This window comes from Mirounga angustirostris, unplaced genomic scaffold (genome assembly GCF_029215605.1).
Source record: "Mirounga angustirostris isolate CCGP_5_RB_7025 unplaced genomic scaffold, mMirAng1.0.hap1 SCAF_4, whole genome shotgun sequence".
NCBI lineage: Eukaryota > Metazoa > Chordata > Mammalia > Carnivora > Phocidae > Mirounga > Mirounga angustirostris.
In genome coordinates, this window is record NW_026991712.1 from 137316717 (window position 1) to 137330521 (window position 13805).

Here is a 13805-nt window from a genome sequence, read left to right on the forward strand (position 1 = left end):
ATGTACCACCGCTGAAGCGACCGCTTACTGATGGGCATCTAAGTTGCACACGACTTGAGGCAAACTAGGGAAAAACTAGCCTAGCAGAGAGGAATATAGGCTCCAGAGACAAACTGCCTGGGCTGGACCCGCAGTTACGCCACCGACGCACGTTCTGACCCTGGCTACCCACTTCTCCGCACCTACAAAACGAGCCTGGTAATGTCCAGTTCAGAAAGTTGTGAGGAATAAGCAAATTAGTGTATGTGAATCCCAGCACAGTGGCTGGCACGTGGTATAAACGGCTGGGGGGAGGAGTGGTAAATGGGGCAAGAGCCAACACTGGCGGAGAATGAGGCAATGTGGGACTGGACAGAGAGCAGTTCGATAACAAGAAAAACACGAAGGATAAAGACAAGTCTGAGCTTTTATAAAAGGATGGAAGGAGCAGTGGGGAGACAGACTAGTCCCATCACCATCACCCAACACGCTGCGTTCACATGGGAGAACAAGTCTCCTCCGTAACAGAAGAGACAAGAAGGTCGCATCCCGACGGGAGACCCAGGTTTTAAGGCAGAAGGTAGAGAGAGTATTCTGCAAGGAGTCAGAGAAAAGTGTAGTGGGGAGGGTGGAGAAGGTTATAAGGAAAGAGGATCCCAGAGGGTACAGTGGAAAAGTAAAAGAACTCGGGGGAAAGAAGAGGGGAATCAGTAACAGAGAAAGAAAAGAGGATAAAGAAGAAAGAAGGACACCGAGAGATGACTTACCTTTCCCTTAATAACCAAGCATCACAGACATAAAAGGCACAGTTGGAAGTTATGAGCTTCAAATAGTATTAATTTCCAGGGCAGGTGTGCTGTCCTAGTCTCTGAAGGTGTCACCAACACCTCACAAAGGCCCTGGCAATGGGCTGGGGCTCTCAGTGAAGTTTGGGGTGCAGAGTCCCAGGCCTGGGGGCATCACAGGTCCCAGAGAGGGGCTGTTACCCTGGTTAGGCATAAGGGCGTCCAATATGAAATGGTGTCCTAAAAGGCAGCTTCCTTTGAAGTGATTTACGTCAGTGTCTCAAGTTGGGCTGAGCAAATCAAAGTACTTCTGATGTAATTCTCACACCCATCAGCTGCCAAGAACAGACTGTCAGATAAGGTGCAGTCTGACCAGCACGTTTTCAACCATTTTTAGCAGAGTGTCATTATCCAGCCACACATATATTTTTAAATGTCAGAGGAGCACAAAATGAAGCCTAGTGGAAACTGTCTATCAGCCAAGAATGTCCCTGTATCAGGGCATGAGATGTTCGTTTTGACTCTGGTGAGGGAAAATGTGGGTATTTTGCTCTTTAATACATTTAGTAAACATTTGATACCCACTGATCTGCCTTCTCTTCTAAGATCTACTCACGGTATGAGATTCAATTCCTTGGTAACTCAAACTGCTAGGAGACTGGGATTTGAAAGGAAATAAATAATTAGCAGGTGTATGGAACGTAAAGCATGATCCACAGAAATCTTGTAATGGAAAAGCTGCATCTTTTTTTTTTTTTTTTTTTTTTGAAGAGAGAAAGTATATAGGCGGGGGGTGGGGGGGCCAGATGGAGAGGGAGAGAGAGATCGAATGTGGGGCTCAATCTCACAACCCTGAAATCATGAACTGAGCCGAGATCATGAGATCATGACCTGAACCAAAATCAAGAGTCAGACGCTTAACCAACTGAGCCACCCAGGCGCCCCGAAAATCTGCATCTAAATAAGAATAGCCATTCTCAACATGAAAATACTTAGATAACATACATATTTAAGTACATTCTGACTAAGTGATTTAGACTAGACAAGCTATGGTTACATTGGTGGGCCATTCTAGCTGTGGGTGTGTATTCATCTTTAAACATGCTTGCTTGTAGCCCCTATTAAAAATTACGAGCTCCCTGAGGGCTGGGGCTGTGTTTACTCCCGAAGTGCCCCGGATACAGTCAGATTCCATGTGGATATGGTATTCCTGGTAGGCAGGGATTACTGACCAAGTGGACTAGATGCACACTCAAGTTCTGTCAACAGGTGGCAGCATGAATAATTCTTCAATTTAGAGAGAGCTGCAGTAAATTTTTGGTATGCTTTTATTTTTACTAAAAGTAATCCTCAAAGACATGCTTTCTAAATGACTAAAGCAGAATTCCAGCTTCCTTAGATAACCCAATCCAAGTGAATAGATTCCACTAATTGTTGAGGAAACCAGAAAATCCAATCAGTAAAGTAAAATAAAGAACCCACTTAAGCAGAGTTTGCTCTCCTCCCTTTAACTACACATGAGACTGCTCATCACACAGCTTCTCACCAGGAGTACAGAAAAACCCACTTCATGCTTCCAGACTAAGCTATTCCTCTCCCTTGTCTCTTAACCCAGCCTAGAAAAGCTGCTATGTCCTGTTGAATCAAATAGCCAATCCATGCTAAAAGCTTAAATTTTATGTAGTTAAATTTCTCCCAAAATTTGTCATGCTATATATTACTAAGTATGGTGCCTACAGGTTATTTTTTAGACACCCCCCCCACCCCCATCCAAAAAAAAGATTCACCATGCGCAGGAAGATGTCGCTAAATCCCTGACCTGGTATATTCCCAGCAGTGCCGGCCACTGAGCCATGCCAAGAGCCTGAGGGAAGGCAGCAGAAGCAGGAGGTGCCACAGCAACAAGGAAAGAAAGAACTGGGACACTTCTGTTTTTCTAATTTGGAGTGCCTTTACTCCAGAGGAAGGGCACAGAGCCAGAGTCCACCACCACATTCCCAGGCAGAAAAGCAAGCCCTTTCCATGTGATGAAAATAAAAGGGCAGTTTTGCAGGGCAACTTCCAACATCCGCCTGGGATTGGCAGCTTGAGAAAAGGCCACCCAACACCAGGCCCCCTACCTACGTCCATTAAGATCTGGGGCCAACATGGTTGCTTCTGACCACCCATCTCTTCCTGGTTGTTGGGAAAGCAAGAACCAAGTTAAAAATATGCAAGCCATTGTCCATCACAATTAATCACTGGATGATTAAAGTTGAAAGCAGGCAGTTCCATAGTCTTCCCTAACCCAGGGGCACTCAAACTATTCATACCACCAACCAGAAGCCTCAGTAGCAACTTAAAATTAGTCACCGTCGAAACCTGTTTTATGAAGGCCTTTTCTGTCTTACATCTTATAATTACCTTATCTGTTTGCACAATATTTATTTGTACGTGTATCCAAGACCTCCATATTCCACTTCATCCAGTTTTTATTAACAGATGGTGAGAAGAATAAGACACAGCTGTGCTCCAGATGTTGGCAAACAGAGCTTAAGCTTCACCATATCACTTTGTGAGTCCCACATTTCCCACTGAGCTGAGAGCTTGGGACCTCCTGCCTGCTCACTGAAATCTTCCAGGGACACTTGGAACTCTTCTATTATATATCCTAGAGTTTATCCTAGATTGGCAATAAGTAGGTCCTGCTCTCCAGGAGTAGTAGATGACTTAAAAACCTAGATATGCTATCATCACTATTTAGGGATCCATTGATAGAAGATAGATACTACAGAAAATCTGGTTTTAAACCATAAATTGGGATCTTCAAAGTGGCTTAGTGAAATAAAAGATGAATGCTATTAGGTAGGGATTCTTGGGGAAATCTCCAAGTGGTGTTGAGATCCTCTGGCATCAGTGTAATGATTTTTCCTGTTTAAGGATATAAATGAAACTCATGGCTTATAACCTCTGTTCTTAAACAAGTTATACTAGAACTATAAAGCCCTTTTCCCAGTAAAGGAAGATGTATACTACCTTGAGGAAGAAGCCGTTCACTGTAAATCCTTTGCTTAAAGGCCCTTTTACTTAAGAATTCTGTTTACTTGTTCTTTGAACCTAAGTCTCTATATAAACAAATTAGGGGAAAACAGGCCCCACTATATCTCAATTGAGACAAAAGGAATTTGTAAATGATTACACCATAGGCCCGTATTTTTACTCCAAATAAAAAAACGAGTCCCAGTATCCTCTATATGGCTCAGCTACTGGCTGCAGGTGAGACCTTTCTATCATCAGACATGTATTTATATGCTTTTTCTATGTGTCAAACACAACTGTGTGTACAGGAAAGTACAAAATATCAAATATGCAGATAAATCCGTAAGTCACATTATAAGGTAAGAAGAAAGAATGAAATGGGTAGATAGGATGGCAGAGCAAGGACCCAGCGAGGAAGGGATATTTGAGTAGAGATCTGAATGAAGCAATCCTCATGACAATCTAGAGGCACAGCATTGCAGGTAGAGGGAACAGTAAGTGCAAAGGCCCTGCATCATTAGCACACCCAGCACATAAAAGTAAAGAGATTCTGAAGTGGTTATGGAATAGAAACACAGTTTTGCTCCCCCCTGCCCTCAAGAAAAGAGGTCTGAACATATATGAAAACAAAAGGAAACATAAAAGAACGAAAATTTTAAACAAAATATGATAAGGACAAAGACTATTCAATATAACATCTGATATAACTGGCATTCTTGAAATAGAAAAACTGAACTAAAGGACAAAAAAGATGTAACACAGGAGTACCTCCCTGAAAGGTAGGAACTGGAGATCAAAAGGACACACTACATACAGGAGGGAGGACAAAAGACAACACTGAGATATTCTATGTACTTCAAGTATGAAGAAACAATTTCTCAGGAAGTCTATACAGGAAGAAAAGAAAATCATCTTCAAAAAAGGGGAAAAGTCAGGGGAGCCTGAGTGGCTCAGTCAGGTTAAGCATCTGCTTTCAGCTCAGGTCATGATCCCAGAGTCCTGGATCGAGCCCCATGTCAGGCTCCCTGCTCCACAGGAGCCTGCTTCTCCCTCTCCTCCCTGCCTGTGCTCTCTCTAGCTATCTCTGTCACTATCTGTCTCTCTCTCTCTCTCAAATAAATAAAATCTTAAAAAAAAAAAAAAAAGGGAAAAATCAGACTAGCTTTAGGGCTTTCCAGAGCAATAACCCGGTCCAGAAGAAGATGGAACAATGGCTGCAAAGTTCTGAAGGACACAAGGACCGCCGGCCCGGGGAATATCATGGCCAGCTGAGCTGTGGACAGATGAGCAGACATTCTCAAACAGGAGAACTCAGGGAGCACAGCACCTCGTGAGCCCTCTGCTGTGAGGGAGGGAGAGGAGAGGGGAAAATATCCAACAATCCAGCCAAGGTAATGACCAAGGGAAAAGCCGTGGTTAAAAGCAGTGCAGCTTTATTCAGATAAAATTCGCATGCCAAACAATTCACTCATTTAAAGTGTGTAATTTGATGGTTTCTAGTCTCTTCAGAGATATAACCAAAAGATTAATCAAAATAAAAGGAACAGAAGACGTGGCAATGGGCAACAAGATCAGAGCCCAGAATCCATTTACATCTTTTAGATGTATGACAAGAAACAACAACAACAACTAGGAAATTGAAGTTACAGAAGAAAATCTGTAATAGATTTTCCCAACAAAAACCAATGAAAATTGAGACGGAGGGAGGGGAGAAGAGGCGGGAGGAAGTATAAATACATGAATCCTCTTACTGTTCACTGCAGAAAGACAATATCTGTCTCAATCTGAAACGTGAAATAAAAAAACAAATATGTCAATCTCTTAAAGAGCTCCCGGAAGAATATCCCTGGTGATGAAGAAAGATTTATCTCAAATTCAGTAATAATTCCTTCAGGTTCCCTTTAGCTTTGCTATTGTTAAGTTTTGAGTAAAACTAAATACTTTTAAAAAGTACATGAAGTATGGTGCCATTCTTACACATTTCTAGGTGCATTACGTGCATGAGGTGGTCTCTAGAATGATGGGTTTTCACCTGTTAACCCTGATTAGTTCTGGCTAGGGGGATTTTAGGTGACTAGTTGTTTTTCTTCATATTTTTCCATACGGCTCAAATGTTTACAGTAATCATTTATCATTTTTATAAGGACAGTTTAAAAAGATAAAATTCCCTGTATTTTTCCACATCTTATTCTTTTTACCCTAATCAACTTCTTCATCTTTCCAAAATCCGGGTTTCTCTTATTAGTGATAGGACAATTAACAGAGTTTTGGATGATGATCTTTACCTATTAAAATGACATTTTTAAGTTTCTCAGCCATTTATTAATGAAATTCTAAGTTCTAGGTCAGTGTCGGTATGTGTTTGTATGTATATACAACACGGATAATAACACATAACTACCATCTGACCAGCTACTATGTTGCAGGATTCTGCTAAGACTTTTACATTTGTTAGCCAATCCTTGCAAACCTATCCCATAGGTACTATTTTACGGACGAGGAGAAAGAGTCCAAAAAAGGTAAGTCGGCTTGCTCAAGACTACACAGTTAATAAATTACATAACGATATTCAGGTAGGAGTTATAAGTCCATGCTTTTTCTTCTACCATATTACTGTTTTCTCAGTATGGTGCTTTGTGTATACTAAATGCCCAGTAACTGCTTCATTGTTAAACTAGCAAAGTATGCCTCAGCTGCTTTGGATGAAGCTTTGCAATGATATTTGCAGTTCATCCAATTCCTGAGATACCTGTTTCATAAATTAGGGAAGCAGGCTCTCCTACCATCTAAAATTAGGAGACCGTTTCATCCCTGTGCCTTACTTTATACACTTCTAATTAAGTGGCAATAGCAAATGGGCTAAGTGTACCTCAAAGTGTACGAGACATGCCCAAATGGAGAGAAATCCTAGTTTAATATCTAAAGTAGATCTAAATTTAAGATGTTAAAAATCTACTTAATTTTAGGGGTGCCTGGGTGGCTCAGTCAGTAGCTCATTGACTCTTGATCTCAGGGTCATGAGTTCAAGCGCCACACTGGGCGTAGAGCCCACTTAAAAACAAAGCAAAACAAACAAAAAACAAACAAAAGTCTAGCTAATTTTAAATTGTTGGTTAGAAAGTTAAAAAATAAGTTATTCTTTCAAACTCGAAGTTTTAAATTTTAAAGTTCCTTCTAAACTCATTTCTAATGTTAACTTTGATGTTTATTCAATGCCCTCCTTTTGAATTTCCTGAAGTGTTTAACTTTTGCCCTTACCCACTTTTCTGACTTTGTATGCTCCTACTTTCAAGCTCTAGGACTATCCAATTACCCGTGGTTTCCAGAACACATCCCGTTGTTTAAAGTCTCTATACCTTTTGCATATGATGCTCCCTCCATCTAGAAGGTGCTTTTATTCTCCCTTTCAAAATTTAGCTCTTGGTGTCACCTTCTCCGGGAAGCTTTCCTAACAGCTGCCCCCCTCACCCCTAAGATAGGGTCAGTTCCTTTCTCCTTGGTGCTACCTCTCACCTTTCACCCCCTCCACTGGGGCTCCCAGGGTCCTAGACTGCAAGTGCTTATGCTGCATTTGCCCCTCCTGGACTAAGCTCAGAAAGTATGCCATCCCCGCCTCAAGACAGACCAATGCCCAGCTCACGGGGACACAAAAACTGTATACTCAATCTGTGTTTTGATCTCTGAACCATGTTCTTCTGGGGTGTGTTCAAATATCTGTATACATATGTTTTCCATATGGCCCTTGTTAAAATCTAGTCATTCTCCAAAATCACAGAGTGAATAAACAAAGTCAGGGCTGCCTACTATATTAAAATTGTTCCCCATCCCAAAGCAGCAGTCAGATCAATCAGAAGAAAGCCACCAGAAGTGGACACGGGGACAGGGTCTCAGGAAAGAATCCAACCAAATGAACAAGAGAAGAGACCCAAGGCTTTACCATCTTCAGTCAGATCCTCTGAGCTCATACAGATACCAAGGACACTGAATATAGGAAAGTCATAGGATAAAAACAAAGTTCTTTAAAGTTTGGATTTCAATCACAGAAATCAAAGACAATCCTCGCTGCCAGGGAAGCACACAGGCTGAATCACCACTAGATCCTCAGTGCCAGGGGGGCTGGTCCCGCCCACTATGCCGCTTGCTCTACTGTGGTCTTGGTAGTGCCCAGCACAGGGATGATGCTCAGTTATAGGAAAAATTATGAATACTTAGAACCAAAAGCAATTTGCACAAATCGCCTGGGACCATTAACAAAGAGGTTGCAGCAGCTTTAATGGAATCAATAGCTAGACATAAAGTCTGAACGGGCTCCACACTTTGGATAGGTATATCACAAGATCAGAGTGTGCTCAATTTCAAGTCAGACGTCTCCAACATGACTCTTCATAACCTAACCCTGCTGGGCAATGGTCTTTTCCTCTGTAACTCAACCAATATTATTACTGTTTAGTTTTATTTAAAGCAGATATAGATACCATTTCTTCTTTTTGCCCACCTTCCCCTGATGAAGTCATGTGCTCTCCCCTGGTACACTATTCAACCTGAAATTAATGGTATGACTACAAACCCTTTCACTTAAGAATATCTGAATATTTAATAAGCATGTTAGAAAGTATAATCAAACACAGGTCTCAGGGATTATAATTCCTTCTTCCAAGAAGATGATAAAAAAGGTCAAGTTTGTCTTATAACAGAACCTTACAGATGCTCATTTTGGAGAAGATTATTATGGCTACATGGCTACCACACGCAGCTGGGTTTCCCAGCACCCACCTTTTACTGGCTTACCCAAGGCTCTGTGTAAGGACATACCCTGGAAGTAGTGCAGGTCTGAGATCATTTAACTCTCAGGGAAAACACACACGCACACAAACACTACACACACTCAAGCAGCTCTGACTTCTGCTAAAAATACATACATACACACATAAATAAATAGAACGTAAAAATCCCAGAATTATCTGCAGAAAGCAGCAGTGTTCAGTGCTGTGCCAAACCACAAATGGAACATCCCACCATGGACCAAAGGGTGACTCTCGTTCCAAAGGGATCTTTATTCCAATGAAAGGTTCAAATCATATCCACTCATAATGCCAACACTGAATGCTTCTTTTTATGAAACCAAACTCTGACAGCAAATCTGAAATATTTTAATACCTCACCTAAAATCATATGGTAGACAACTCTGTTACATCTTGTTACCCGGAGATAAATTAGGACTGAGTTTGAGAACTTGCAGGTTTACTATTTAAATACACAGGTTGGCAGTCAAATTTAGAAATGAAAAACTCTATTACTAACACCTCTCCCCACTGGCCCCATCCAACTGCCTGTCCTTTTTTTAAAAAGTGAAGAATTTATATTTGTTTTAAAGAGATGGTTACTGTTCTCTACCTACGATTTCACCTCAAGATCACCTAGTAAGCAATAAAGACTCTCTTTACAGCAAACTAAAAAAAAAAAAAAAAAAAAACCATGGTTTTATAATAAAATTAAAGGCTTACAGTACATTCCATTCCTCTAGTGGAATATTTGTCTTAAAAATTAAAGTAAACTATTTTTTAAAACTGTTCTCACACGTTAAGCTTCCAAGGAAATTAAAGAAAGAGGGAGCGAAAGAGAGAAAAAAGGGAGAAAAAAACCCATATATATATGTATATATATATATATACATATATATATATAATACACACACACACACACACACACACACACACCTATCAACACATAAAACAGTGTTTCTTACCCAACTGGAAGGTGCACCGCAAAGGTAAGGCACTGCGGAACTATTTTTAGCAAGGACATAGCTGACCAAGCCACTGAGCACTCAGCCACCCCATCCACCAACCCCCCCTTGGCCTTCCCTTGGCTTGCATCCACTCTGTTTGTTTCCACCCACCATTTGCAGTTGCCTCTCTACAGACATATGGACCAAGATGATGAGTCATCTGTCATCCAGAATTCTTTTCTTGACCTTTTCACATTCAATCACCTTTAGCACACTCAACAGGCACGTCCTCCGCAGAGCGTGTGGCCTGTAACATAAGGAGTTGAAGGCTGAACACAGAACGAGGCATTCCTAACACTCCTCACTTTGCCAAGTGGATTTATTCCAGAGCTTTAAAGGAAAATCACAACTGAAAAAGTGACCAGATGGGTCTTCAAGGAGAAAGATACAAACGACATCAGCAAGGATACTGACGCACTTCACTAAAAACAGGCCTGTGATGTAAAAGAACTTCACTTATTCGTCCTGAGAAGGAAAGTTATGGAAAAAGCAAAGCACAGGAAGCATTCCATAACCGCAACGGACTTCCAACTTCACATGGCTAAATATTTTTAAAAACTATTTCTGAACTTAACACTTCATGTAGCCGCCCCCCCCCCCAAAAAACACAGAACAAATAATAACAACAAAATATCCTATCTATACAGCTCTTACTATATGGCAAGCATTCTTCTAAGGACATTCCGTTATAGTCACTTACTTCATCCTTACAGACCCTTTTCTAACCATGGTTAGTAATGAGGAATGAAATGCCCACAGAGGTAAGGTAATCTGCCCAAGCTCACAAATCGGCAGTAAATGGCAGAGCTGGGATTCAAGCGGGTAATCTGGCACCCAACTGGGCTTTGTGGTTCTTACACCAACCGCCTTTCCAAAGGAGTTTAACCTAGACGATCCTTTTTTAAAACAGATTTTTAAGTTTACTAAAACTACACAAAGTTTGCTTTACAAGGTGACAAGCTTTACAATGAAAGGACTTAAAACAGTCAAGTGGTGGCAACGTCAAAGCTTATCCATCATGGCAGATACCTACACAACGAGTATTATAGGACTACCCTGCGTGAGTCAATGTGTGGCACCTAGAGAAATTAACATGGCCGAGAGAGAAGTGCAGGGAAGGTGATGACAGCCTAGACACAAAAAGCTCAAAGCTCGGACGGCAATAAAAGAAAACACCAGGGCTATAGCAGCTAACCTCAATCACGACAGCTCCTGTCAGTTCTCGCCCTTTGATCCATTCTCTCCTTTCCATCCCACTGCCATGGCTCAAATTCAGGCTTTGAATCTCCCTTGGTCCAAATATTCCAACAGTCTCTTATTTGGCTTCTAGCCTCCAGCTCCTCTCTGCCCCAGCACCTACTCCCTCCTCTGCTGCTAACAGAATAGCCTTTCATCAACTCTCAACAACTTTTCAGGTCCCTTTAACCAACAGTTTCCAGTTCTACCATCTTTGTACTGAATCAAACACCATCCACTCCAGGACTTCCCCTGCCAGCCTCTGCTTATATGCCCAGGAAAATACTAAGCTATGTCATCCTTCTCTTCCCCAGTCCACCTGCCCCTCGGCGGAGAATATCTGCCTTCCAACCCCCATTCATCAACCTGTGGAACCTCTTCTACTTACTCTCCTTTTCCATAAATCCCTCCCCCACCACTAAAATATAATTTTCTTCTCTGTGTCTGCAGGGTACCACATATATATGCTTCTATTATGCCATCAGTAACTAATATTTTACACACCTGATATAAGCCCCTTAAGGAACAGGGACAGTGTTCTAGCATTTTATCAACAATTTCTGACACGTAACAAGAGCTTCATTCATTACTGCCTAATGACAAAGAACATGCCCTCCATAAGCCGTAATAGCGTTTCTCTTCCGGTTCCTCTAGTCCCATGAGAAAAAAGTTCCAAATTTCTAAATCCAAATTCTAGAAAGATATGATCCAATTTATATTCAACTATTCAGAATACCTACAAAGTGAGGAATATATGTTAAACAATAGTTCACAAAGAATGCTCCACAGAACAAATCCTGCAGGGTCTCAGTGGGTGTTGGGAATAAGGTGGGGGACTCCAAGATCAAACAAATGCAGAAGACGCCTCATGATGTCTCCTTCTGTGAAGAGTTAAATTGCATTGTGAAGGGGCGCCTGGGTGGCTCAGTCGTTAAGCGCCTGCCTTCAGCTCAGGTCATGATCCCAGGGTCCTGGGATCGAGCCCCGCATCTGGCTCCCTGCTCCACAGGAAAGCCTGCTTCTCCCTCTCCCACTCCCCCTGCTTGTGTTCCCTCTCTTGCTGTGTCTCTGTCAAATAAATAAAATCTTAAAAAAAAAAAAAAATTTGCATTGTGAAGAGCTAAACTGCTTTCTCATATTAAAATTAAGTAAAGAAAACTTGTTTAACTTTAATACTACCTTTGTGCAATTACCTAAAGCCTCTGTTTTCTCATCTATGAAATGGGGATAACGGTGTATACTTCATATGGTTATTGTAGGGATTGAATGAAATAATAAATATCAGGTGTTCAGAACAATGCTTGCACACGGTAAGTACTCAATAAATGCTAGCCATTTTTAATATTTAACTTGACACAAGTTCTGTTTCCTTGTCTAGCAATTACTAACACTACACACTACATACTTTGAGAAACACTGATATAGAATAAAGACCCCACCATATTAGTCATTTTGGACATTCATGGCTCCAGACTTTAACAGAAATAGAGGCAATCCAATAGTTTAAAGGTAGGACAATGCCCCGGGCTTCTCTGTGGCTGGCAAACATCAAGGTTTCACCTGTCCCAACTTGCTGAAACTTCAGTTTCACCAAATTAAGATAGGACTGAGTGCCTTGTGTGGACTAAACACAGCTGCTCTGCAATGCAAAGAGGTTTCTGACAGACAAATCTCATTGTCTGCCACTTTGTGATCCTAGAAAGTAGCATGTTCATCAAGTTTCTATTCTCATTATATCAAGGAATCTTGCTATTTAAGAATAAGACAAATAATCCACCCAGTCCACTTTTTTTCCCCTTTAATAATGGACACATTTAAAGTAGAAGATTCTTAATTTCAGCTTCGTGGAGAATAAAAATTGTGCAATATGTTATGTGTGAGCATCTGCATGCATTTCCTAGGTGAAATATCACAGCTGTCATCAAGGGGCCCACACGCCTAAAAAGTTTAGGAACCACTAACTGAGTCTTTAAATCAGGCCCAGGTATTACTTAAATATATATTAAAAAAATCAAACAGTATCAAAGGGTATGGCAGGTTTTTTAAATATCCTTTCAAAGAGAGGTTATGCATGTATTTCTATGTGTATATAGTAATACCATACCATCCTTCCATGTTTACATAAATAAGAGTATATGACATATACTCTCCTGCAGCTAGCTTTCCTCACGTGGCAGTGTATCTTAGAGATCTATCCATGCCAACACAGAGGTACACATTATTTGGTTAACAGACATACCAATGTTTAAGGCATCCCTATGACAGATACTTAGGTTGTTATTAGTGTCTTGCTATTTACAAATAATGCTGAAAATAGACAACCTTGACGATACATCTTTAGGAAGAAGGACAGCAGGAACCGCTGAGTCAAGAAGTATAAAGATTGCCCAACTACCCTCCAAAGGTTGCCCGTTTTATACTCTCAACAGTATTTATTTCCTACACACTCAATAAAAGACTTTCAAATTTTCTATCTTTGTAACCTGACAAGTGAAAAATGGTAACTCGTGGTTTTCATTTGTGTGGCCCATTATGAATGAAGGAACCTCGGATTTAAGATGAGTTATACTTATGACAACTCAGTCATGGAAACAATCAGCACCATCGGAACTGGCACAATAACGGGAATTCAGTATGGTTTGCTTCAAGTCAATGGCTCCAGGAATGGCAGTCTGGAGACAGGGAAATGAAATGGCATCACCACGGTGGGTTTCTATCATGTTGCCAAATTGGAATATGCTTAAGTAAATGACTGAAAGTTGAGAAGAAAAAGTATTCCGCAATGTGTAAGAAGTTAAGGGAGTGGGCATAACCAGCTATTCATAGAAGTCCAGCTTACCGGCAGGTTCAACTCACCATCTAGCAGCCAGGGCTCGCCGCGCCTGTTCTCCAGCTCCGACATCATGAGGCGTGTGATCACATGATCCGGAACCAAAAGACCTTTCTCTATGTACTGCTTTGCCATATCACCGACTTCTAGTAAAACAAAACAAAACAAA

The 13805-nt window shown here is 41.1% G+C and overlaps 1 protein-coding gene across 8 annotated transcripts in view; it reads right to left on the bottom strand.

The window, feature by feature from the left end:
- AK4 (adenylate kinase 4) overlaps positions 1 to 13805 on the bottom strand; it is a 126577-nt gene that overhangs the window by 18488 nt on the left and 94284 nt on the right. For 7 of the 8 annotated variants that reach the window (XM_045897489.3, XM_045897487.3, XM_045897488.2 and 4 more), the window contains one exon: positions 13663 to 13782. The exons of the other annotated variant lie outside the window; for it this stretch is intronic. In XM_045897489.3, coding sequence (XP_045753445.1) covers positions 13663 to 13771 — 109 coding nt within the window. In that variant the 5' untranslated portion in view covers positions 13772 to 13782. The remainder of the gene's footprint in view (positions 1 to 13662; positions 13783 to 13805) is intronic. 8 annotated transcript variants of the gene reach the window in all.